The sequence below is a fragment of the Panthera tigris genome, chromosome D4 (assembly GCF_018350195.1).
Source record: "Panthera tigris isolate Pti1 chromosome D4, P.tigris_Pti1_mat1.1, whole genome shotgun sequence".
In the NCBI taxonomy this organism is placed as follows: domain Eukaryota; kingdom Metazoa; phylum Chordata; class Mammalia; order Carnivora; family Felidae; genus Panthera; species Panthera tigris.
Window position 1 is genome coordinate 41,221,779 of NC_056672.1, and position 27,040 is coordinate 41,248,818.

The window sequence follows — 27,040 nt, forward strand, 5'->3', positions numbered from 1 at the left end:
ACTCACCCTCTCACAAGGCTGCTGACACCTTAGCTAATTATTCGAAGTGTCTGATATGGTTCTCTGCCTTCTGGCAGGACTCATTTGCAAAGCAAGAAATTTCCACAGATGGGCTGCAAGTCAGTTACAAGTTCAAACGGAAAAATGACTGGGTGAACACCTGATTTTTAAATGATTAAATTCAACGATGATGATCACGTGTATTCTTTGTATCCTAGGTCAAAGACAGGGAAAATGGGGAAAGAGCAGGACACGGCTTTTATTTACTGTCAATATATGTGCCATGAGATATAGACTTGAAAAAAGAATTATTCTTTGGCAGCAGAAAAAACATCTTATGGTCCTTCATATTTAGATTTTAGCATCTAATTGCCTATTTCCTTTTTCTGCTATTTTGTGGAAAAATGCCTAAAATCTACCTCACTTTTTCTGTACTTTATGAATGAACACTCTAATTGCTACACAGGAGAGTCTGAGGTTTTCTACCTTTAAGGTTTACCTGGATTCTTAAGTCATTGTGGCCCAAGTTATGCTATACATATTACACCTTGCTGTCTTGCTTATGAATTACATGGATAATTATATAAGTTAAAAGTAGTTTTTATCAAAACAGCACAGGATTCTTGAAAGATATTGCTAGTCTTCTAAGTGAATCTGTGGCATCACTATCATCTCCCTTTTTCTTTTAATAATCTCTTCATATACACTTGTAAATGATAGTTTTGAACAGTCTATTCCTCTTTTCCCCCACATCCAAAAATTCAAAATCAGATCAGACACCTGCTATTCTTCCACATTCAAAACTATCTCTGAAACCAGCAGTAGCTGTATATACATAAGGGATGTAGGCTTAGGCCCAGGGAGAGTTAAATTAATATCCTGGCTTCACCAGTTCAACTTACTGTACATCTTCATTTCCCCAGTAACACAATCTATACCCAACTGCTAACCAAGTCAATATGTGGTAAGACTAACAGCCACCCTAACTTGCCTTGATAATTATTCTCCTTTAACTGACATAATATTCAATATACTGTTGTTGAGAGCAATAATGCTAAAATTGATGCCTTGAGGGCTACAAGACAATTGAGTTTTAGCCAGATAAAATGACTTGTACACTAACAGTGCATTATAAGATTCCACAAACTTTGGACACACATTTTACAGTCTACTTGCATAAAAATGTCACATATAATTATATTCAAAGTCATTTGTGTACACCTGATCATTACTACCTATAATTTTTAAAATATTGGCCAATAACCAAATCACATTGCTGTAGAGGAAAACAGTTTATTTATATAAGCCTAACTCTTGTTTTTTTTTTTAGTGTTTTTTCAAGCAAAATGAGCATTTCTCACTACATAGTTTTGGATCCTTCAACCTCTTGATTTTTCCCTAAACCAAGAACTGTTTACATAAGAAGCAGATGATAAAAACTGAGTAACAAAAAGCATCCTTTAAATAAAATCTATATTATATCAATCCTATCAATAAAGCAAGATGGAAACTAAACCTAGGTTCTTCTAGTGTAAAAATCATCTATGATTTTCTCAAAATGTCTATTAAGTTTAAGATTTTGTCAAACTCTGTATTAAATTAATAAAAATTAATTATAACTTAAGTATCATAATAAATGACAGAATTCTTTTTTATTTTTGACAGAATTCTTTAAGTGTAACATTTCACTCCCAAATAAGAGACTTTATAAATTTCAGTACACAGTTTTGCTGAATTTTCCTCTCATACTTAATTTCTCTTGTAATTTTGTATTGTTAAAACCTGGGCCCCCATACAAAAAGAAACATGAAGTATATTTCAAAGCACATTTTCAATGTGTGCCTTAGAGATATGCTAAAATGGAGAAAAATTAACACCTAAATACTAATTTCCAGGAAAACAAAGAATAGGTACTGGTCAAGGCAAAACATTAGGACCATATCACAGAACATCCAGCAGGTCCTATATTTATTGTCATCAAAATGCTATAGTGAACTGGGTTAAGAGGGCAAATAATCAGTCATTCACATATCTGTCTGGACAGGAAGATACTGTGCTCCAAATGTCTTAGGTAAAAATATACACATAGAACTGAAATACAGCATTGATGGTATTACAGGAAAGATGGTACGAGATTGGGGCATACTGCTTTAGGTTTTGAATAAAGAGTGCTTAGCCAAGCTAACACTTCTGTTCAAAAATGTGCAAGAGTTTTGTTCCTTTCTGTAGAGTAAGAGCTATCCCAAATGGATATTAATAATCCTGTTGTAGAAATGACTGTAGAAAGATGTGGTACCATATGTATCTCCAGGCCAGGATAAGCAGGGATTGTGAAACTGGTTCCGTGCTTTATTTTTCCTGGCCCCTTCCTCCTGGACCTCATGCCCCCTCATGTCCCCTGACCACCCAGCACTTAACTTTCCACTCACCCCACTGAAATGGCCCCATCCTGAGGCAAATGAGATAATGCTTGTGAAGGTCTTTTATAAACTGAAAACGTAATATATAATTATTCCTATTATCATCATCATCTTGTCTTCTGAGGGCCAAATTCTCTGTGCCTTCCAAGTTGACATCTCACTAAACTAAGTAATGATTCAGTGCTAACCAAAGCAGTCACGGGAGCCGACAGGTATTCCACCTTCTGTCTCTCTCTACTTCCTGCCATACCTCTCTGCTCTCCTGCCCTTGCTAACACCTGGAGGTACCACATAGGAGAACGACAGGAATGTGTGTGTTTTTATGCCAGGTTAAAGCAAGGGGGAGATGTGAGGCTCCCCACTCATCACATACCAAGCTGGCAGCCAAGGGCTTGCACACAGCACAGGGCAATTCAGGGAATAAACGAGCCTGGCAGAGCCAAAAACAATTTTTTTTTTGAAGGGGTCAATTCTCCTGATATTATCCCCATAAGAAATTTCAAAAATCACTTCAGATTCTACCTTCTCCAACTGTGATCTCCTTTGGCAGGAGGGAGTACTTCTTCATCGTCCAGTGTAGTCTTTTTGGATCCTGGGGTCTCCCAACATGCTGTTTTCAACATTTACCCTTCAAGGGTCGTAGGAAGACAGATGGCCATAAAAACATTTCAGAGGCAAAGTACACAATGCAAAACGACTCATACTGCAAAAAATGACGAAAAAATGCAGGGAGGTTGGGGGCGGGGGTGGGAAGTGGAGGCTGCAGGCCTCTAGGAAAAGTCTAAAAAGACCCTTACTAGATTGGAAGTGCCACTGACACAAAGAAGGAGCTCAAGCTAGAAGAAGAGGTGTTGTGAAAGCCACATCTATAACAATGTCTGTGTGTTTTGGAATGTGAGGGTTTTCTAGTTATAAAAGCAGGGAGTTTACAGAGGTTACAGTTCTTTTGACTCTGATGAAGAAGCAATAAATAGGGTACACAGACAACCCCCCAAAAATCACCAAATGCACCAATTCAGTGCCAGCTAAAGCTCTATAAACCCAGATGAAATGTAATCTCAGATTTTCGTATACCCATCACCCACCTCAAAGAGCCCTTCCTTTTAGTAGGGCTACAGTCAGACTTGTTGGAGAAGCAGGAAGCTCATGTTGTAGGGAGAGAGCACTGCATTTAAAAAGATGCAAACAAAGCAACACTAGGCAACAGGCCACTTTTTCCTTTTTAATATCTGCCACTGAGGCCCCATGCCAGCGTGCTGGGACACACTGCCTTCCCCCCGGTTCCCTGACAAGCCTGCCAAAAGGACCAGTTTCATCAGAAGAGGGTGCGCATGCCCAGGCCTGCAAGGGGCAGGAAAGAGACCAGGTTTGCAAGGGTTCTCCCTCAAGCCCTCCTAGAGCTGCCCAGACACGAGCTTCATTGTCCTCCCCCTACCTGAAGGATGTACCCCCGGACGTAGTCCCGCAGAGTCCAGCCCAGGCCGTGCAAGATGTGCAACACCTCCTCCTGCTTCAGGACACTGAAGAGACGGTCTAGAAGGATCTTTAGCCGCACAGGCACCGCTTGTGTCCCGTAGAGCATCAGGCTGCTGATGTCGAACACCACGTTGGACTGCACAATCTCCACCTGGGTGGGGTGGTATAGGTGCTGCGTGCTGAGCTTATCCAAGGCTGTGGTGGTCCCACCAAAGTTCCGGAAAGGGAAAGGACAGAGACAAAGAAAGTAGAAACAAGTCACTGGAAGTTATCAGGGCTCCATTTCTACAGATGGATCATAACCGCAGATGTTGAAGCAAAATTTTGCAATGTAAATAGTTCTCTCCCCACCCCCTTCCTATTTTGCTTTTTTTTCTTTTTTTGATGGTTTATAAATTGCAGACGACAGCAAATGCAAAACACATTTGACTTTTAGAAAGAGAGCCACTGAGAATGTTTCTAAATGACTGTGGCTGGCTCTAAAAACCTAATTAATTTGCTAATTGAACTATGGCTCAGCCCAAGTTACCATGGTGTCCTCTACCCCTCACCAAAGACAGACCAACAAACAATTCCCAACTCCTGCCATAAGAGCAGGCTCAACGGATACCAGTTTTCTGAATAAGATCAGGAATACCTGAATGGTTTAAAGAGGAAGAGAAACACGTTCTTTAGACTACAGGGGTAAAAGGCCTAATTTGAGGGAATAAGGAAAGTGTGACATCTGTGTAGAGGGCTAGTAATTTAACTCAAATGAAATTAGCGTGCAAGGATTATCCCAAGAAGTAGTTCTTTCAACTCTCCCTCTTGCTATTCACCTGTTAGACAGTTTAATGTTCCCTGGCATGTTCACAAAAAAATACAAATTGTAACTTAGTCCCTTTTTATTAACAGTTATGATAAGGGTTTAGGATCAGATGAAAAAGGGGAGGGGTGGGAAATGAGAAAAATCGAAGTTGAAGAATTTCTGTGTATTTCAGGAGCATTATGTCAGTACAGAAAACAGGATGACCATTCTCGCAGTAAACACTTGAGGCCTTTTTCTCTTCATATGTAGGAAGTTACATCTAGATCTAAAAGCCAAGATAAGGTCATACCTTCCAGTCCCCATCCTTATCTGAGTTCCTGGGAACGCTACTGCAGATAATGTAATTACATTTTCCTCAGTTTCTCTAATGTGAACAATTAAGATAACATTGTCTCATCTACAAGGCTCAAAGAGACACTGCAAAGATTGAGATAATGAAGGAGAAGTGCTTTGAACTGGTTAAGAGAACACAAAAGCCTTAGATCAACTGTCAGAATTATACACATATGACCTTCCAGAGATTAGAGAAGATAAACATGTGAGCCTGAAAGATGGTCATCTAAACTCGTAAGTCAGGGAAATGGATACCAGACAACAACCAGGCTCAAATCATAACTACACCTGAGAGTGCCCAAGGTTTCTCCAAGTTCTAAACCAATGCCTGGCCTTTCTCTACCACTCTTCCCACCACCTGACCTCCTCAGTTTATGTACACTGTTTATGTGCACACTGAGCTACTCCTGTTTTAATATGCCAGTATTTCTGCATATTAATGCAGGTATTTAAAAGTACATGCACACACACACATTTTTTTTTTTTTTAAGTATTTCAAATGTATTTTTTCCAGGGTTCCTCCTCCACTCTCGTTTCCTCCTGACTTATGGTCACCAGAGAGTTCATGTACTCTTGATAAATTGCTTTCTTACATCCACAGTGTAAAGGCCCTTATCATTTACCCGCTGGCTTCATTCAACACATTTACTCCCAGGAATACTTTGTCAAAGAGTTCGGGTTTCCTCATACTTCATTTCTTGAAGCTGATTTGTCTGATCTTTCCTATTCTAGTGGTTAAGTCAACTTTGAATAAATAGCTTTAAAAATTAATTTAACGTTTGGGAAAGATAAGGGATTCACAAGCCTAGGGATTGAAGTCTTCTCTCACTCCACAGGGCATTTAGACTGCAAAAATGCAGGAATGAGGTATTATTATCCCTGTTCTTCTTCAAATACAGCTTTTCTACTCAGCCTTCTGATGAGTAAGCTGCTCTGCTTAAAGAATCCAGCGGCCAGGTCAGGGAAAATCTGCTCCTCTCCCCATTTCCCTTCATCAACCCTCCTGGCCTGCATCAAACACTTCTTCACCAAATACACTGCTATGACCACAAATATGAAACCAAGCGGGCTCAGTAGAGGGAAAGTAAGATGACACTAAATCTCGATTTTTGTACCTATGTTTGGTACCTATAACCATGCATTAAGTACATGCAGGTGTGTGTACTATGTGTGCAAGGGCTGGGTGGAAAGTTGTCACTCTCTCCCTCCTACTCTTCAAAAAAGGGCTGGCAGTTTAAGAAGATGAAAAGGACTACACTGTTGAGAAGTTGTTCAAAGAACTGAAAGAGCACAACTGGAAACATAAGGCAAAAACATTTCCCTAAAAATGCTTTTGAGAACATAAGAAAGTGAGAATAATATGATAAGGACATTACCTGATTCTTCTTCATAAATACGCCATATGTCAAAAAGTAAGAATACTACTATAAGCCACATAAATATGTGGTCAACAACATTTTCTGTAAAAGTCCAGACAGTAAATATTTTAGGTTTGTGGGTCATATGTTCTGTTTCACAAGTACTCACCTCTGCTGTTAAAGAGGAAGAGCAGACAAGCCTTAAATTAATGGCGTGCGGTGTTCTAATAAAACTTTATTTACACAAACATATGGAGCATGAAAGGGTGGGCCAGGTATTTAAAGAAAGTCAACAGTAGATAAGAGGAAAAACCTGAGAGTGTGATTTAAGCAGAAATTACCTAGGAGATGAGCCACAGATGAAGGCTTGAAAAATATTAAACTACCCAGCTTTCAGATGTCAACTACAAACTTCAGCTTAAACAGATCATCAAAGATTATTTATTATCTGTCAAATTTCTTGAACGTATCAAAATTTTCTGCTTTTGGATCATACCGAGTCACCAAGTTGTCAACCACTTTTGGGGATGTCTCCTAGGTGGGCAATGGGTAAGTGACAATTTTTTAAGTGTCATAATAACAATAAACTAAGAACTGGATATCTGCCCAATGTCATGATTTTCCTGAATCTGACTGTGGAGAACTCAAGTCTGAGTCTTGGTGGGTTTAGGAACATGAAGTGGGCCAATGGGGATGAATGGGAGGTAAGGCAAGAACTTATTCATGAGAATAAGTGAAAAAAGTCACCTACCTTTATACTTGAAGGGTCTAACCATCTTAAATTATCCTGTACCAATGGTATTCCCCAAATTCCATTTCAAATGAAATCTTTTTTTTTTCATATTTATTTATTTTTGAGAGACAGAGATAGAGGCAGTGAATGGGGGGAGGGGCAGAGAGAGAAGGGGAGAGAGAGAGAGAGAGAGGCGGGGGCGGGGGCGGGGGGAGGTGGTAGACAGAATCTGAAGTAGGCTCCAAGCTCAGAGCCATCAGCACAGAGCCTGACACGGGGCTCAAACCCACAAACCACGAGATCATGACCTGAGCCAAAGTCAGATGCTTAACTGGTTGAGCCACCCAGGAACCCCTGAAATGAAATCTTAACAAAAACTGGATATAAAGATATATAAAATGAAAGCTACCCTTAGTGAAGCTGGAGTGCATGTGGATTAGAGAGCTTCCAATCATTTGTTCCTCTCTTCTTCCCTTCAACTTGTTTAAGCATTTCAGTGGAACCCCTAGGGTTCCTGGAAGCACAGTTTTTAAAAAAGCACTTTTCTATACAATAAGATGTTATCAAATGCTTTGTCTGCTTTGCATCTACTCCCTTTCACTCTGGTACCAGAAACTGGATTTCCCTTTGGGGAGCCACTCTTCTCCTACACTCAGTATCAATTATTCCATCAACTAGAATGTTCCTTAAGCCAGGCCAGGAAAACCAGGACATCCCAGGCCCCTGGCCACAGCAACTGGTTTAAGAATGGGCAAGTGACCTAAGTCTGAAAGGTGAAATTGAATGTAGGATTTTACTTTGAACTCCTGGTAAGTCTTCCCTTTCCTAGATATTTGTAGCTAATACATATGCTTGAGAATGAGAATCATATAGAAGGAAGTCTGCAAGATGGTCTGAGAAAGACCAACCACTGATAATACTGTTTGATATAGAAGATATGGATATGGCAGTGTTGAGGCTGGCACTATCCCCTGAAGTTTTCTGCCACATGAGCCAAAAAAAAAAAAAAAAAAAAAAAACTCTCTCCACACACTCCCCTTATATGTCTGCTTGAAGTAGTATTCCATAATTTGTATCAAAAAATATTCCACTTTTGGGGGTACTTTTCCAGCTGGATACCATGTAATTTCAAAGCAGCTATCAATGGTTCAACTAGTTCCAGCCCAAATTTCTCCAATTCACAATTCCAATTGTAATTCACAATTTCTCCAATGACTGGAATAAAGGTACCCTTAACAATTTCATATCTTATACAAATTTACAAAGGGTAATGGACACCATCAACATTATTAAATAAATTGTATGTGGGGGTGGGGGGCTAAGGGAAATGACCATGTAAGTACTAAGTAAATGTCAGGCATTCTAGGGGGTTACAATGATCTACTTTAATCCTTCAAAAAATAAAAAACCACACAGTATTACTATTATTGGCTATTCAGAGATCACAGGCTCAATGAGGTTAAGTAACTGAACTAAGGTCACGTAGTTATTTCTCCCAAGAAAATTCTGTTTCTACCACATGTTCAGATAAACAGTCAATAAGTCTGGAAACTTGCAAATCTTCATCATGTTGGAAGTCCCTAACTCGCAGCAATCTGGGCTTCTTGCCCATCACTCTGCTGAAGCAAGCATTTCAAAGGTCACCAACACCTGCCTTACTATGAAATCCAATAGCTTTTTTCCTTCATTATTCTCCATGATCTCTTCACAGCAGCTGACCTTATTGATCACCACTCCTCCTATATTGCTCTTCTCCTTCATTCATGCATACATTCATTTATTCACCAGCACTTAAAAACTTAGCACCAAGGTAGGTGCTGCATGCAGATGCAAAAGTAATTTATGTTGTGGCCTCCACCTTCAAAAGTAGACAGATGCGATCAGTATAAATGCCAGAAAAGAGATTTGATAAAAGTACTGTAGGATACAGAAGAGAGGGCAACTCTGCCAGGAAGGCATTGTTTTATATGACAACTAAGAATTCAGCAAGTGAGAGAGGAGGAGAGCAATCTAGGTAGATGCTAAGGCAGGCGTTCTCAAACATTATGTGCATCAGAAATCACCTCAAGGGCTTATGACAACACAGATTGCTGGACCACTGCCTCCAGAGTTTCTGATTGGGTCTGTGGTGGGGACCAAGGATTTACATTTCTAATAAGTCTCTACAGGAGGCTGATGTTGCTGGCCAGGGACCACACTTTGAGAACCACTGATATGTGTCAGAGAATAGACTACCCAAAGAATGTGTAATACTTGAGGCAAAATAGTTAGAGATAAGTACAAAAGAATCAGATGGGCAATCTATGGAGCCTTCGTACTAAAGGCCAAAGCTATGGAAAGTGTATGATATAATTTTATTTCTTGTTAACAGGACATAGAAAATACTAAACATTTTATAACATTAGAATGATTTATAATTTTAGATACAAAATTTTGACAAGGGCCTAGAAGTTTAACTAAAACAATAGTTGTCAGCTTGAGGGATATGGCGCCTGGTCAGCAGTAACTAAACAGCTACTGACGAAGGTGCTGAGCAAACCTCAGCCACAGAGCCACAACCCCCTCTGAGGAAGTCAAGAGAGAGGTGGTCAGGGTTAGTTTGAAAACAGATGACTCTGATATATACCATTACACATGCCACACCAAAAATCACAGACAGAGTTGGGTGAAGGGATGGGCTAGAGTCAAGTGTATAGAGTAGAACATGTTTGCAATACTCCACTGGGAGATGCCTTAACTTGGTGGACTTCAAACTATGACGGGCCTACACGTGAGGTTAAGGCCTTCCGAGAAATATGCAGACATGGGGACTCAATTTCCAGACCCTGTAATCCTCTATTTAGTCTTTCCTAAAATTGATCCACCTGAGAACAGGCCTGTATGCACATAGAGATTAGCCATTCACATTTCTCCTTTAAAAAACCGTACCCTTCCTTCTTTACAAAATAATGGTGTATCCTCTGACTGGCCTTATACGGCCGTGCTGACTCAGTGTGGAAAACTCTCCTGGTGCTGAAATAAATGAGGCTTTGTGAAAGCCTCCTTTAATGATTAATAAAAGCACCAAGAACCTGGAAGGGGTGCTCTTCTCCTGATTATACCTATATGGGTAAAGGGTAGCTAGAACTTGATACGTGGGTCTATGTTGGAATATTCAGAATTCAGATAGAAAGTAAAATGGGACAGGAGTAATGCACTCACCTCTAGCATTCCTACCTATTTGAATAACGAATCACTCTTTGGAAAATATCCTGTAAGAGCAAAGCCAAAGTGTCCAATACTGAAAACGGCTTTTGCCTCCCAACATATTAAAAGTTAAACCATTCTTTTCAATTAATCCTGACACTCATCCCTAAACGTAGCAATCATCACCTGGAAGAAAAGGCTCTGAGTATATGAATACTTGTAAATTCAGTAAATTCAGTTTGAATATTTCTTAGACCTACAAAATTTGTAAGGCACACTAGATAAAACATGAGATTTGAAATTTTGCATGATTTCTTTCAGAAACTATGCTGATCACTTAATAAGGTATTATTTAATCAAATAATATCAAAATATTTCAGTTATGGTTATTCATCATTTTCATCTTATTTTTTTATAAAATTTTGAATATTTTGCACATCTGATTAATAAAAGTAAAATTAACATAAATTATGATCTAAATGCTAAAGCACTTACTTTTTAGCAGTACGTAACTTCTTTCATAAATACACAAAAAGTTTGGCCATGAGATCTAGGCAAATTAATAAATTTTTTTATAATACGTGACTCTTAACCTAATTTGTTCTTAGAATCCAAAACTATATTGTGATACACACATGGAACCCCATTATCAAAGTAAGACCATGACTTTTTATTCATGACTTCTAATATATTTTTCACTTCATAAAAACCTTAGGTTTATATATTACATCATAACCAATTAATAAGAAATAGCGTTTCTGTTGTAAAGTGAATAATTTTATTAGCTCCACATTTTATTCTAGACTGTTTTAGTAATCTACTCTATGAAATCCAGTCTACAACATATTGATTTTTTAATAATTTTCTCAAAATGCATATTAATATATTCACTTTATTTGAATTGAAATGTGAGTTCAATTTTTTCCAATGAAAATTAAATTAGATTTGGCAGCATGATTTGACCATGAGCACTGGTGAAAATTTTCAGTCAAGATAACTAAATCTGCAATGACAGAAATATCTCTTTTCAAAAAAAAAAAGCATATTGCAGAAACTATTTGAATACAGCATTTTTATTTCCTCAATCTTTTCTGTGTATACTAGAATAAATAATATGCCTCTAAATGAAAGACTAATGGCTAAATTTATAAATAGGCATTAATAGGTTTAAAATTTCCAGAAACTGAATTGGTGAATGACTATGACAACATCTAGGTAATAAGGTATGTGATTTTCATTTCTTTCCTTTTAACAGAACTAATTGATCATTGGGTAATTTTGGGCATGTAATTTGAAATGACTTCTAAGAACTGAATGATGATGGAATAAAGTTGCTAATCCCACCTATTAATGTGAGCAAGTATCTCAGTAGTAGTATCTGCAGAATGGAGGAATGATAGTGCACCTTTTTCTCTTTCTTACACGAAGTATTATTCATTTCCTGATATATGAACTAATCTGGGAAGAAAAAAATTATAGCCCTATCCATTTTATATCTAACAAAAATCCATTTTATGTTTAATAAATTATAAAAATTTGTAATATATACATTGTTTTGGATTTTATCATCTTGATCAAATTAAACAATAAAATTTCTATTTACATTGTTTTCTTAATTCTTGTGGCTGGCATGTATAAGTTGAATGATATAAGACTTATCACCGAACATATGATTGCATTTATAGTAAGGTAATTTGGGGACAGTGAACTGGAAACAAGAGTTAAGGAGATAAAAAAAATAATCATGACTTAAAACAATGATTTAAAATTCCCAGTGTTAAAAAAAAAAAAAAAAAAAAAAAAAGATCGTTGTCCTCCCAATAAGGGACAGTTTAAGGACAGACTCCAAAGGTTCAAATCTGAGCTCTGTTACCTATTTGCTGTATGACCTTGGCAAGTTACTTAGTATATGAAAATGTTAGGATGGCTCTTCATTTTCAAAACTCTTTTTGGTGGCAAGCAAGCCAAAAGCTTGAAGACCACTACCTTAACTCAAGGAAGCAAGGAAGGAAGAACACAGAACCAAGACCAAGCTAAAAAGTGTGGGGAAGAAAACAGACGCTTACAGAGATGATGAGACACAGATACAGGATGACTAAGATTTTCTAGTTTGGGGGTGTAGAACGGAAATCAATAGAGATGCCCGGGAAGCATCAGGATTCTAGAGGAGCTGCCTCTGCAGCTGCCTAAGATGAGCTGCCTCTAGGAATCCAACCACTCTTACTCTACGCATGTGAATCCTAACCTACCCAAGCTCCATGTCCTCAACTGTAAACATGTACTTGACCCTTAGTGCTGTGAAAAGTAGAACTAAGGAAACTAGGCTTGAAACAAACCTTTGTGTTACTGTTGTTATTTTCTGATTAGATATGTCAAAAGTACTCACTGAAAAAACGCTGTAGATGAAAGACAACAACAATAAAACAATCATCTATAATCCCATCATCCAAAAACTGCTAATGTCCACATGTTGATATAGTTACATCTACTTTTTTCAGTCCGTAATTTTTATATGGTTGAGGTCCACACCATGGATACAAATTTCTATCTTGCTGGTGGTGTTTTTCTAACTGAACATTATATGTAGCAAAAACATTCAAAATTATCTCAAGCTACTTAGTACACATAACTTTTTTCACCACAGTTTCTCCTGGATCAATTCCTCCTCTCTGGCCTAACTTCTACCACTTTAGCACAGACTTTTAGACTCTCACACCTCCATTACTGCAAGTAACCCCTGATGGTCTGGTCTATCTCTGTTCTCTCTGGCCTAAATACAACCTAAATACAACCCACAAGTCGCTCTTTTCTACCTTACTCCCCTTTACACAAAGTCCTTAACCTGGGTCAGAAAACCTTGGCTAGATCAAATTACTATCCATCCTAGTAACTGACACAGGCCTCTGTTCCAACCACAATGAGCTATACATTACCTTTCAAACATTCCTAGCACTTTAGTATTTGGTCACTCAATGAATATTTCTAGGCACTATGCTAAGTTTTAGAGATTTAGTGGAGAACAAAACAGGTATGATTCAAGCCACCTTGAAGTTAATAGGCTACTGAGGAAAACAGACATCTTAAACATACTCATTAATGCACAGAATTACAAACTGGGTATGCAACATGAGAACATAATTTAAATGGGTAACAAATTAATTGGCTCTTCTAGGCAAAGCCAATTCTGCTAGCACATGAGAAAGAGTAGCAGAATAATACAGGATGAGGCTGGAGACACAAGCAGGGTTCCATCTGCTAAACTACATTAATTTTTTGTTTGTTTGTTTTCAATGCTGTTCCTTAACTGCCTTTCCTCCCTCTTATTTACCTTTCTGACTAAATTTTTCTTTTAGCTTCAAGTTCCATTTTCTTTTTCCATGAGGTCTGGAGAAGTCCCTTCATCTAAGAGCCAACTGTCTCAATAATGATGTATGCCAAACATGTACATCCCAAACATATGGTGCCCATTTACTGGGTCACTTATGTGCCCATTTTATCACAAGAGCCTGATGTTAAGCAGCAACCATATCTGACACATAATCGACTCAAGGGTGTCCAGCCCTCATATTGTTGAATGGATAAACACAGTTAAGTGAACATAATATAGAAAAAGACCATTAGTGTATTTGCACTGAAAAGCTAAATGCGTGATTCTACTGTGCCACCAAATTCTTAATTTCACCCATGTCCCTCTCCTTTTATCTTTATACTCCTCTAGAGAACAGTGGAGGTAGGTAATTGTGGCAGTTTAGGGAGTGAGGTGGGGCTGCTAGCTGAACAGAAACTGACCAAGCCTTGCATAATCTATTCCCTTTCCTACTACTTGAGAATTATTTGGGGGCATCCGATGGATTTCTAGGTAACAGCAAGATGAAATCCAGTATTGTTAAAATAAGCTTGATGACATGGTGCATAGACTAGAACATAATGTACAGACATTATGAAAATCATAGGACAGATCACTAGATCTGTGATCAATGTGCTAGACTTATGGCCTCATAGCTATAGGAAAAGGTATATATAGCTGGTCCAGACTTTGGACAGAAGTCAGAGAAGAGTCACACATTAAGACTGTAAGAACAGCATCTACAAAGAAAAGGTTATTTTTCTTTTATAAAAGGTCTATAGAAAAAAAAGCCAGTAGATAAATGAATCTCTTTTTAGTATGTGGAATTTTATCTGGTAAAAGAAAAAGGCTTAACTGTACAATATAGATACTAGTTAGAAAAAGAAAATTCATACAAGAGTTTCTTAAACTGTGAATTAGATAACTGAGTGAACATAATTTACCTGGATTTCCTTAAAGTGGCAAAAACCGAAGCTTAAACTAGTAATTTTCTAGCTATAAAACAAAGGAGAAATTGAGGTCTGGATATCAAACTTTTAATAAACACTTTGACAGGATTAGACCCCAAAATGACACATAAGTCTGGATGAAGAAAACTCATTTCTGTTAAAAACAGAATCAACATAAGGAAACAGCCAGAATTTTTATGGTTCATTAATGTAAATGTATAAAGCAAATGCAAATTAAGTATAAAACATAATGCAAAATATGTAATAAATACGAATATACACTTTTAACAATATTGCTAACTTAAAGAACAAAGTAATGTTCTTTACAAAATTCTGTTTTCAAAAGTATAAAATAGTGCTGGGGGTGGGTGGGTGAAGAGTGGTTATAAAAGAACTTGCATCTATCAAATGAAATGTGAATAACTATTTTTTATTTCAATTTTTAATAACAGGAATTACTCCCCAAACCTTCAAGTAAATTAAAATAAATGTAAACCTGTAATTCTACAGACTTCACTTCTAATATTTTCTGTGAAGGTCACAGAAATAAGAACATATTCAGATAGTTTTTTTTCTTAATGTAGGAGTATAAAAGTGCTTTTCACTGATCCTAGAAAACTGGCTCTCAGTGATAGTTTATAGTTCTTAGTTTTCCACAACTTTTTTAAACCTAACTTTCTTTAAAAGCCAGATTCAAGTGAGTTAGGTGGTTTTCTCAGGAATATGTTCGAATATTTCAGGCCCTGATGTCCAGTGGACTCCATGTAACAGCTGTTCAGACATGGCAGTGTGAAGCTCAGAGCCATTCAATCAGGAGTGAGCCAAGCGAGGCAACTTTTCAAAGCCACCTACTTTGCAGAGGAAAACAATGAAAAATTTGTATGAAAATGGCCTAAAAGGAAATCTTTTATATCACTAATTTCCAGTCTTGCCCTGGACATTTTTAAAATTTTAAATACTAATTTGAAGCAATTTTACAAGTAAGAAAGAAAAAGTAAAGAAACTCATTCTTTCATTTTGGGAGAAAGGCCAAGTGAGCCTTAAACTGGAAAGCTAATTGTTTCGAGAACCCCATGTCTCTTGCCTCAATTCCCCCTTGGATTCTAAATTATAACAGCATCAAGTGGTCAGCTTTTAGGAGCTCCAGGTCAAAGAGCATGATTTTAATTTCTAATAGATTAACATTTAACATGTGTTTTTTAAGGGATTGTTTTATGGAATTCATTCCACAATTACTTTAAAAGTTCAGAAATGAAGTTGTTAGGGACAGGATTTTCTAAGAGCAATTTCTGGGGTCAGATTTTAAAGTTTTGATCACTGGGAATATTGTTCCCTTTCCTACTTCAAATACCCAAATACTCTGAATTTATGAGGGTGGGTGGCTCTTCATTCTTGCTAATATCACCAATAATTTCCAATTATATCATACTTTATAATATGCATGCTATACCCAATATAATGATATGTCATTTCAATGTAGCTAGCCCATGAACTTCTACAGGTTTAATGGGATTTTGCGTATTTAGAATTTCATCATAAAGGGACCCTTTGGAATCATTATAACATCAATCCTTTCCCATTATAAGACTCAGCTCTCTAACTAGGCGAGAGAGCATCAGGGCGCAAGGCAAAGGCTTAGCCTACTCATAGATCGTGAGCCAGACCCTAATAAAAGCCATAGCACTTGGGGAAAACATTAATAAATGGCAATGATGACATATTAAAAACTTTTTAGTGAATCAGAGAATCGATCATGAAGGCAGACAATGACTGTTATTAAAAGAATTCCTTATGACTTGAAGTAATATTTAGATCTGCAATTTTATTCACTACTTTTGGGGAAAAGAACCATGTAATTGGGGAAAATTTAAGTACAAAATAACTCATGTTCCATTTAAGTCACAACTTTCTAACTGTAACTGTCAAGGTTGAATTAATTAGGATACTTAATACCAAGGAGAAGGCTTGCTTCAAGAATTTTTTTTAAAAAAAGAAGAAAAGGAATGATATATAGCTGAAAGAGTGATCCCCAAGCCTGGTGATAAAAGCTGTCAGCCCTTATGTGCGAAGGGTTTATTTTTTTCCTTGAACAAACAGTGTGTCAGTGTTTTTAAGTAAAATAAAACAAAAACCTACTGAGCCTCCATAAACTCCAATTACATTACTATACCTTATCATGCCTTATGTGAATGGCTCTTGATTTTTTCTTGTCCCTTCCTACACGAGGGAGAAGTATATGAATACTCTTCTGGTTCATTACGAATGTGATTCTAATCTGTAGCAAGGAAAGGGGGACAAGAGTAGTACCAATGAGGTCCCACCATCCTATGGATTTTAATCATCCCTAGTTGACATTTAGCTTTCAGAATATGTGGATATGCACACACAAACACCTACAATTATTCCAGGGTAAAATTTGAGCTCCACTTGAGATTATGTAGTAATATTTCAAACTGATTGGCATTTCCCCCCTGTGGCCTTATGCATAATAAAGTCTTCACAACAGACTTTGGAAATCATTAAAGTCTGACTGAGGCACACATAAAAGTAGACTGTCAACGCTTGGTTATGCAGGAGCTCACTCTCTTGGCTAGTAGATTAAATAATTCCTTGGTTTTATTTCTTCTCCTTCTTCCTTACATGGCCCACTTTTGGGGGCATGTCTTTCCTCATTTACAGCAACTTCATGAGAAGTGGTTAAGGGGAAAAGAAAATTTAATCTACAAACTTGACAGTAAAACTAGGAAGAGGTTTGGTAATTGAATCTACTTGCTGCAACCAGGTTGGGGGATTGTTTCTACTCTTGCTGTTCTATCCGAACTCTGGTCACCAAGGCTAGCTGAAAGCAGACTACACAAACCTTGCTTTATTTAATTTACAGAAAAATGAATTAAATGTACACTGACTACAAAACATATCTTGTTTTAAAAGTAACTATTGAAATATATTACTTGAAAACATGATATCAAGTCGTTTTATTATACAAAAAATGTACTCTTCTGCAAGAGAGTAATTACCCTACTCCCAATTTATTAGCTTTAAATACTTAATTTTCTTAAAGTAGCATATATGTATATAAGAATTTCATTAAGGAAACATTATAAATGCAAGGCATATTTATTTTTTATGCAACATATGCTTTAAACTCTATCACATACAGTGAAGAACTATTTCAAAACCGAGAGAGAAAAATAATACAAAAAGCCAGCATCTGGTAGGAAATACCTGAAAGAAAGAAATGATTATAGTCTTTTTTTTTTTTAATACACATCACCTTTGTGTCACAAGTATTTTTCCTTCCCTCTCCCAGTAAGTCAGCCTGAAATCTCATTCCAAATCTATAATCAATCTTTATCTTTTTTTTTTATTCCCCCAACATAATCCCTTAAAACTCTGGGCTATCACACACACTTTTGACACTCCTATGTGTTTTCTTCTGGATTGCTGGATTTGCTTAATGCATATATCAAGTATCAAGCTGCTTTGCATCTGTGACTGGAGGGATAAAAGACCCTATATAAAGATTTGTTCATAAAAAAGGGGTTAAGAAGGCAGTCTTAGGAAAAATCTAAACTAACCGTTAAATGCATGAACAGAAAATGTTAAGGGCTAGAGCAATCCTTGCTGATTTTTCCACTAACATGATCATTGTATGATTAAGCAGACCAGGAAACTTAAAGTTGCCATCCCAGCCAAAAGTTACTGGTCAGCTGTTTGATATGTAGGAGCTATCAACAAGCTAAATATCTTTCAGAGTTTGAGCCATCGGCAAAATGAAACTATTTTATATCACCACCAATATTTAATGAGCCCAAACTCTCAGAAAAGAAGTCAGGTCTCTTGAAAAGATGTGAACAAAGAAAGAGGGGAGACATTGGTCAGCTCTTTGAATTCTGGTTACCAATTTGTTAATAACAATGGCCCTAACTTCTACATAGAAGAAAAGTTCTATTAATTAGTACTAAAAGGCACAATCATAAAAATAAATCCAAATTTTAAAACGTAGCAACTTTTCCTTTAGATTTTTTTACTGTATTTAAAAACCAGTACTAGAAAACACTTGCCAACTTCATTTAGTCTCTGACTGAGGCACACATATGTGATCTCCTAATTTACAGCTTGCATGTACAGATGTTCACACTTAGTAAAAGGGCTTCTTAATAGCTTTTTTTAATTAAAAGTGTGTTGATAATAGGTGTTTTAAACATATCCAAACAACGCAGCTGAACTGACAAATGCCTGTCTTCATGCCTCACCATGCCTCACATTGTGGCAAGATTTTATAAGAGAGAAAAGATTATGATTCAGTCACATGTACATAGGATAAATGTTACCCCAAAAACTTCCAAATGAAATCTTTCATTAATTTTTCTCTCTATGATCTGTTTCCAAGTAGAAAATGTTAGATTGCTACTAGGTTTATGTAGCCAAAAGCAGAACCGCACAGCCGTTGCTTGCTGCCTGCAGTTTTTTTCCTTTGCAAAACTTTGAACCCCATCCAGCTTTGACACACTGCCTCTTCAGTTAATAACTATCAAGTTTCCCCTTGTCTCCTGTCTACTTTTCTTTGAGGCAATTGCGCACTCAGCACCCCGAGATAATAACACACATCTATAAGATAAAAGCAATGGCATTAATGTAATTGTCTGCCTCTCTCTCTTTAGCCTAATCTTTTTTTTCCTTCAGTTTTGACTGCCTGTGTGACACCTGTTTTTGTCTCCTCTGATCCTACGACAGGTTTTCCGCTGACAAGGTTTTTGCCTGACAGAGATTCTACAGACAAGAACATAATAAAATATGAAGAACTGCTTGTCAGAGTTTCTGCCAATGCTCACATGAAATAAAGAAAAAAAAAATGTCTTTTTTTTTTTTTTTTTATAAGGGGCCCTGTGATGGTCGCTTTTGGCCTGTCAGAGAAAAGACCTCCCTGGCCAATTTCTCCAAGCCAAACAGGTGTTTTCTTTTATGCTAGAAGTTGATTTGTTTTTTAATTTTTACTGATAGTGGAAAACATGGACAACCAAAGAGAGGAGGGGAGAATTTCTATCCATCAGATTTTTGCAGGCAAAGGAGTATTGAAGAACTACTAAATAAAACTGGAAGATATTTCACTCAAAACTGTACCTTCTGAATAAGACCAAAATGCCAACATCTGTTAATGATCAAACAAATTGAACTTCTCTAAAATTTACTTCCTGGCTAGTCAGGCTGCTAAAACCTCCTACCTACCTTTCACTTGTTTTGTTGTTTAAAGACAGAAGAAAACAGCAAAAGGTGAGAACAGAGAGGCTGCAAAAGAGAAATACAGACTCTAAAGGCAAGCTGTCTGCAGTTGTGCTTACCACTTAGCATGGAAGAGGCTGCTGGAAAAGAAACGGCAATTAGGAGTCAGAGACTCTTAGATACACTTAGGAGTTTCCGCAAACCTTTGTTCCTGTGCTCCCATGTGGGCAATGCCGCAGTGGGTATCAGCACAGAGATGAAGAAGTGCCCTCCTTGAGCTCCCAAGCTAGTAGAGGGATCAGTATTACACAGAAACGACCCTCTGGTCTCCGTGAAGTGTGCTGAGCTCATTCAGAAGGGAACACTTAATTGCTCCTAGGGGCAAGGGGGATCCCTCTTCCCCGAGGAAAAGGGCAGAGGAAAGACTGGACATGATCAATAGTGCAGCAAGTGTGAAAGCTCGAAGGACTGGGAAAGAGCTGACAGTGATGAGTGAAGGGAGGACAAGAGCCTCAGGTTTCGGTTTTTAGGATTCTCACACCAATTCTAACTGCTCTACCAGTAAACCACTCTAACCTAAGCTTCAGGCCTCCAAATACATGATCTCATACCGAGGGCCTAGAACAGCTATGTCTAATAGAAATAGAATTCAAGTCCGGTACTTTAATTTTTTAGTCTCTTTTAAAAGGTAAAAAACAAACAATGAAACTAATTTTTAAGAATATATTTTATTTAACCCAGTATCTCAAAAGTATTACCAATAGGTATGGACCATTATTACTGTAGTATTTTACATTTTTTTAAGATGACATTTCCAAAATCCAGTGTATACGTTATATTTACAACATGTCTCAATTTGGACTAGCTGCATGTCAAGTGCTCACATCCATAAGAGTGGCTTCTTGATTGGACAGCCAGGTCTAGAGTTACCTTTGCATTCCTTGGCAAATTGAATTTAAGGCCCAACAACACTGTCCTTTCATTTAGATGGGTTTGAGCTTGCATTTGTACTGTCACCTGCCTGACCATACAAGCTGGCTGAGAGGCCTAAGAAGCCAAAATTAGGATCTCCCTGAACTCCAGGGAGAGCGAGACCTTACTACCGGGCCCCTTAACAGACACTGCTTATGACTCTACCCAGTTGTGACAGTAACACCTTAAAATACTTTCTATACAGGGCTTTGGCTACATGCTCACTAACTAGTAACAGATAAATGCAAGAAGCTTTTGAAGAATTACAAACACCTACCACCCTCCTAGAAGGCAAAACTGGTAAGGAATGGGATGCATAAGCAACATTTTATGCCTCCCAGAATACAAGTCAGAATTCCTCTGAATTGCCTTATTTACCTCATCCACTCTTCAATAAAGGGTAGGGGGAGGGTCCATGCTTAGAAAAAGTCATCACTATGACACAGCAGAAAGAAGGATGGTTGAGAGTATCAACATGATATTGCTGAGGCATACTGGGTCCTTATGCCCCAAGGAAATCTCCTCGTATATCTGAACAGAGCATCCTGAGTAAAATGAGAGGAGTTGAGTGTTTCATTTATAACTCCTTCAATTTGTGTTCTGCTTAACCTGGTGAACTCCAGTTAATTAAGATGTTCCTATAAACAATTAAGCTTCCTGTAGGATCATTAGCAAGATATAAAAATTTATGATGTAATAAAGTACAATAAAATGATAAAGTGGTTAGCCCATCAGAACACTTCACATGCAAGATAGGTGTGAAAATGGGCAAAAGTAGCCTGAAATCTGCCTAAAATTAATCTACTTCTGGTTTTGGACTTTGAACAGATAAATACTCTTATAATTCATTTTAACTGGTCCACACTTCTCAAAATGTGACCTCTGGGAAAAAGTGTTTCTGATTTCTGTTCAAATAAGGGCTCAAATGACACGTTAGGGGAAATGGAAGGAATGGAACTGTACTGGATTTACTGGGGAAAACAACTTCACCTAGGGAACACTTGGCCCCACAGCCAAAAGAACTGGTAACCTAAACTTTGCCACTGGGCACTGAAGAAAACCTTCCCTAGAAGGGAAAGAGCTCACACCACCTGCACCTTAAAAGTGAGGCTCTGGATATTATCACTGGTATTAAGTCTACTCTTCCCTTTAATCTTCCTCAAAACCTTGCTGTGATATTTAAGTATATTTCTGTTATTATTTACATTTACAGATAAAAGAACTGAGGCTTACTAACTAGGGACGGAGATGAGATTTGACCACCATCTGGCAAAGCCAACTTTTAACCACTAAACGATATTAAAACATGTCTGTCACGCCCTCAGAGGTTGAAGCTGTACTTCTAGAAGAGTTCAGAAATAACAATAACCAACACTATTAAGTAGATTATCTCATTTAATCCTAGGAAGAACCCTACAAACTAGGTGCTATCATTATCCACGTTTCACAGATGAGAAAATAGAGATTATGTAACTTGGCCAAAGTTCTGCTGATAGTAGGTGGTAAGAGCAGCACAGGAACTTAAACAGAACTGCACTCTTCCCTACTTTTCTATCATGCCTCCCATTTATGATTCTGAAACTTCTTCATATCCTGGGGCTCCAGCCCTGTATGTTTCAATCTCAAGATCCTCCCTAGAAACTCCTTAGCAGCGGACTGGCACTGCATACTTTAGAGGCCAGAATTTACCAGACTCATCTTATGTTCCATCTGAGTAAGAAGCTAGGGAAAAAAAAAAAACATGGGGAGCTAACAGGCAGAGAGCCCAGGACTTTGAGGGGGGAGGCACTGTTTGTGCTGTGATTAAAAACGAAAAATTTTAGGGAGTTCAAAGCACCATCCCAAAGGTAGGCAGACTAAGAAACAAATCAAAATAAGCAGCTCAGGGACACAATAAGAATATAGTTAATGCCATTAATCAGGCACCCAACCTTTGCATTTGTGAGGATGGCCTCCCTTTAAAGCTTATCAGCTGTGATCAGGGAGTAAAGGAGAAAAGCAGAAGAGGGCACGGTGCCCTCAGGTCAAGCAAAGAAGGCTCCTGTGCCAGGCAGCAAAATGGCCTTGTTTTTGCTCTTTAAAATAAAAATAACCAGAGAGATGATCAACGACTTTGTCCATGGAGAGATCGGGGACCCAACTGCCTTACCAGAGCTAGGAGGCACCAAAAAGCCAGTTTCTCTAACTAGAAAAGAATTTTGCAGCTAGGCAAGCCAGGTTTCAGTATCCTAATCTGGAAGAACTAAGTCTACCTGGATTCTTTTAAACACATACTACATTAGTTCCCACCTTTTCCAAAGCAGCGTACCAGAGGAAGAGGAATATGGTGTTCCTACCCACGTTGTTTCTAGGTAAAGCCCTGGAAGCATGAACACCTACATCTTCCCCAAAGGATCAAGTTCTCACTTGCAAAGCTGGTCTTTACTGCCCTGTGCTAAGGACTCAAGCTAGTACCTTTCTTACACTTTTCATCAAATCCTAAACAAAACAGCCTCCTGCAACAAGTCTCTCCCAAAGCAAAATTCACTCTTATTGGGACAATCTCCAGGTCAATTAAAGGGAGGTTCAGAGCTTTCTTGTAGGTTAATATCTGGGAGGATTACCTTTCCTTTGTCAGAAGAGACTCAGTTTTAATCACCCTCCTCGCTCAATCATGAAAAATGTACGAATTATCATACAGAAACTGTTATTTGGAATGAGCATGATGTCACAGAAATGTCATGCTTTATTACTTATGATAAAAGACATCTATTTGGGGTGTGAAGAGAGAAAACTAGGGAAGAAAGGAGGAAGAAGGAAAAGTTATTACTACATTAATTATACTGGGCTTTGGACTCAAGTCAGGGAGAATATTACAGAGTTACCAGTTGGGAATAAACGACTTCCACAGATGTTTAGACAATTCATAAGAAGAGCATAGACTGGGACAAATAATAAAGACATGTGACTTTTCATGGGATAAAATGAAAACTACTGCTTTTGATCCGCTCCGCTTAAATCCTTGTAAAGTACCAGGGCGCCAACAAATTTGAGGAATTTGTAAACAGAATGCTGAGATCTCGTGGTGCTAAATGTAAGACTGACATAATCAAAAGGCTTCTGATTACAGAATGTTCAGAACCAATGGCCCTGATTTAAGATTTAAATACGCAAATTAAGCCTCACTAGAATGTTTTTAGATGTATGCTTGCCAGTTTTAGCAAATAAAAATACAGGACTACTGAGCTAAATTTGCAGGTATAGGCTTATCCTAAAAAAACAAAAAAAAAACCTATTCATTGTTTACCTGAAATTCAAATTTAATGGGAGGTCTTATATTTCTATTTGGGGCAGGGTCTCTATAAATACCCCTGTTCTGATAAGATATATCAAGTAAAAGCTGAGAATTCAAATTCAATGATGATGAGAAAAAAAAAGAAAAATTACTTCCAGTGAATTACAAAAGAGGTTTGAAATTAATGGATTATATGAATATTAAGTCTTACAGTACATTAAACCATAAAACTGGTTACTATAGGACACTAAATTAACTTTATACTGCTATCTCCTGTGGCACAGAACTGAGGAGCTGAAGGACACCTGATACAGTACTTTATCTATGATAGATGCTTACTAAATATCTCTTCATTGATGATCCAGATGATGCAGGCCTAGCCTGCTCGTTTTACATTTAAAAAAAAATCTGAATAGTTTGGATATGAGCAGGAAGGCAGCTGGCTTGATGACCAAATAATTGAAGTAATAACATAGGACTATCTTCTCCTTGAATGAACTGCAAGTAGTAAAGAGAAATCACATTTATAGAACATAATAAAAGAAAGGTCTCAAGAATTCTGGTGCAACAAGCGTTCTCACAGGCAGACCTTAGCCAAAGGAAATAACACTAGTGTTAATTCAGATCACTTGGAAGTGAATGAAAATTCTATCATTCATGCAGCTTGTTGGAATGGTGCATGCTTTTGGTTTAAATCAGAGTATTCTATAAAGGAAATAATTTGTACCGAGAAAGCTGCTGTGGGGTTCATTAAGCTGTGTAATATATTTTTTATTCATCAAGCCTCATCTCCTTGCCAAATGCTTATGAGACACACTAAGAGACAGTGGATTTTTTTTAAAGGTAGTTTTAACAAATGGGCTTTGTTGGAAGTAAAAATTACTGATCTAGTAAAGGAAAAAATTCTAAATACATTACCTTTCTAAAATCTGCCCACCTCTTTTCTCAAATACACAAATCAAATACAACCCAACATAGAAGAAAAAAAATTTCCAGTTGTCTTGGATTATCACTAGATATTTACTAAAATCATTTAGAACATAATTCACTATTTTTTTTATTTGTACTACTCTATCTTAATGGTTTAGAAATGAAATCTTCATCTAGAATACAGGCATTAAAACTCATTTGCAAATGATAAATAACAGAAGTGACTTAGTACTATAGTTCTCAACCCCTATACCCTGTCTCCAGTTTTGTTTTGTTTTTTGTTTTTTTTTTTTACAAAGGCAACAAAGTCCTATTAGTAACACTTCTCGTTAGAAGGAAGCACTATCCCTACCACCCTCCCCATACAACTTACCCAGTATGGGTATGTACTAGCGATACTTGCTAATTTCTAAGACTATGTAAAATCTTTGGCTGAAGCTTTAATTCTGTGAATGGTTGAATTACTACTCTAGTATGGTGGGAAAGGGTCAAAATGCAACAAACTAAATTTCTACCAACATAAACATTTATGTCACCAGTAAAGAAGCCCATTGCTGCTCTTACTTATCCTGGTATCTTATTTTGGCACTTTTGAACCAAGGAAAATTAAAACTTGTAGGAAATTTTATTTTAATTTTTTTCAAAACTCACTCTATATCTTAGGCAGATGAAGGAAACACACAGAAAAGATAATGCAAATAGAGGTAGGAAAAAATAGTTGTTAAATGAATTAGCTGGCAGTATGCTGGAGTCCTTTATCCAAGAACTCTGAACAGAAATTTACAAACTTAGAAACTCTGGGTTATTACGCATTATAGGTATGGAGATCGTATACCAAAGAAAGCTTGTTTTGAAATAAAAGTTAAATTCAATAAAGCCCTGCTTTCTATTATCTAAGTGAAAGAGCTGAAATTCATTAATGGGGAGAAAGAACAGGAAATCCTTTATTAATTCAGTGGGAAATACCTATTGGTAGTCAAGGAACTGTTTAGGGTTTTTTCCTCTCTGACTCAAAGGTGCTAAAGATTTCAAGGAAGTAATCTGTAGAAAGCACACGGCCCAGTGCATAATTTCAAAACCCAGGTGTTATAGTATGATGAATTAATCACTCACTCCCTTTAATTTTTAAAACATCTTTCTCAAGATTACTGTAAAGGAGCTAATGTCAACAATTGAAGCAGGTTAGAGAATAAATGTGTAAGGCTACGGAAGAGTGTGTGTGTGTGTGTGTGTGTGTGTGTGTGTGTGTGTGTGCGTGTGTGTGCGCATGCACATGCGTATGTGTGATACAATGGCCCATGAAATCCAACATCTTACAAAGAAACTATAAAGAGATATAGGAACATATTTGTTCAAAAGAGTCCATCAAGTTTGTAAAAGGTGTTCTTTTTATAGAGAACACTAGATTTGACATTTGGTTATCTTTATCTTTTAGCAGCAAATATTTTTTTAATACAATTAACAGGTGGAGTATGTTTAGCGATGCGATACAATAATTCTATGAGATGTGTCTCAGTAGTCTCACTCCTGTTACATCCACTTTCAGAGAAAAATCACACACTAAAAAAAACAAGTAATTTCCTCCTCGTGCCACACATAGGACACTGTACTGAATAAGGCAACCAGGAAGGCTGCTGTGTTTCACCTCTGCACAGAAATCACTAGAGATATGATTTCAGGGTTTTCTGTGCAGGGGGAGAGAATGAAGCAACTAGTTGGAATGCCAGGGGCAAAAAGAGTGGGTGCTCTCATCCCACTGCCAACTCAAAAGCTGGAAGCCAGTCCTTCACTATCGTATTTGTCCTAATGAGTACAGGAAGAGTGGGGTTTGTAAGTCTGCACGTACATATTTGGAGTTGGCTGGGTTTTTTTTTTAATGTTTTATTTTATTTTTGAGAGTGTGTGTGTGTGTGAGAGAGAGAGAGTGCGGGGATGGGGCAGAGAGAGAGAGATGGGGACAGAGGATCCAAAGTGGGCTCCACGCTGACAGCAGAGCACCTGATGCAGGGCTCAAGATCATGACCTGAGCTG

The 27,040-nt window shown here is 37.5% G+C and overlaps 1 protein-coding gene across 20 annotated transcripts in view; it reads right to left on the reverse strand.

Annotated features, from left to right (window-relative positions):
• Window positions 1-27,040, reverse strand: part of BNC2 (basonuclin 2) — a 427,090-nt gene that overhangs the window by 121,265 nt on the left and 278,785 nt on the right. For 15 of the 20 annotated variants that reach the window (XM_042964289.1, XM_042964286.1, XM_042964283.1 and 12 more), the window contains one exon: window positions 3,856-4,091. The exons of 3 other annotated variants lie outside the window; for them this stretch is intronic. In XM_042964289.1, coding sequence (XP_042820223.1) covers window positions 3,856-4,091 — 236 coding nt within the window. Of the gene's footprint in view, window positions 1-2,942; window positions 3,049-3,855; window positions 4,092-16,780; window positions 16,812-27,040 lie in introns of those variants that run through there. 2 more of the 20 variants (XM_042964290.1, XM_042964299.1) reach the window with 2 other exon arrangements.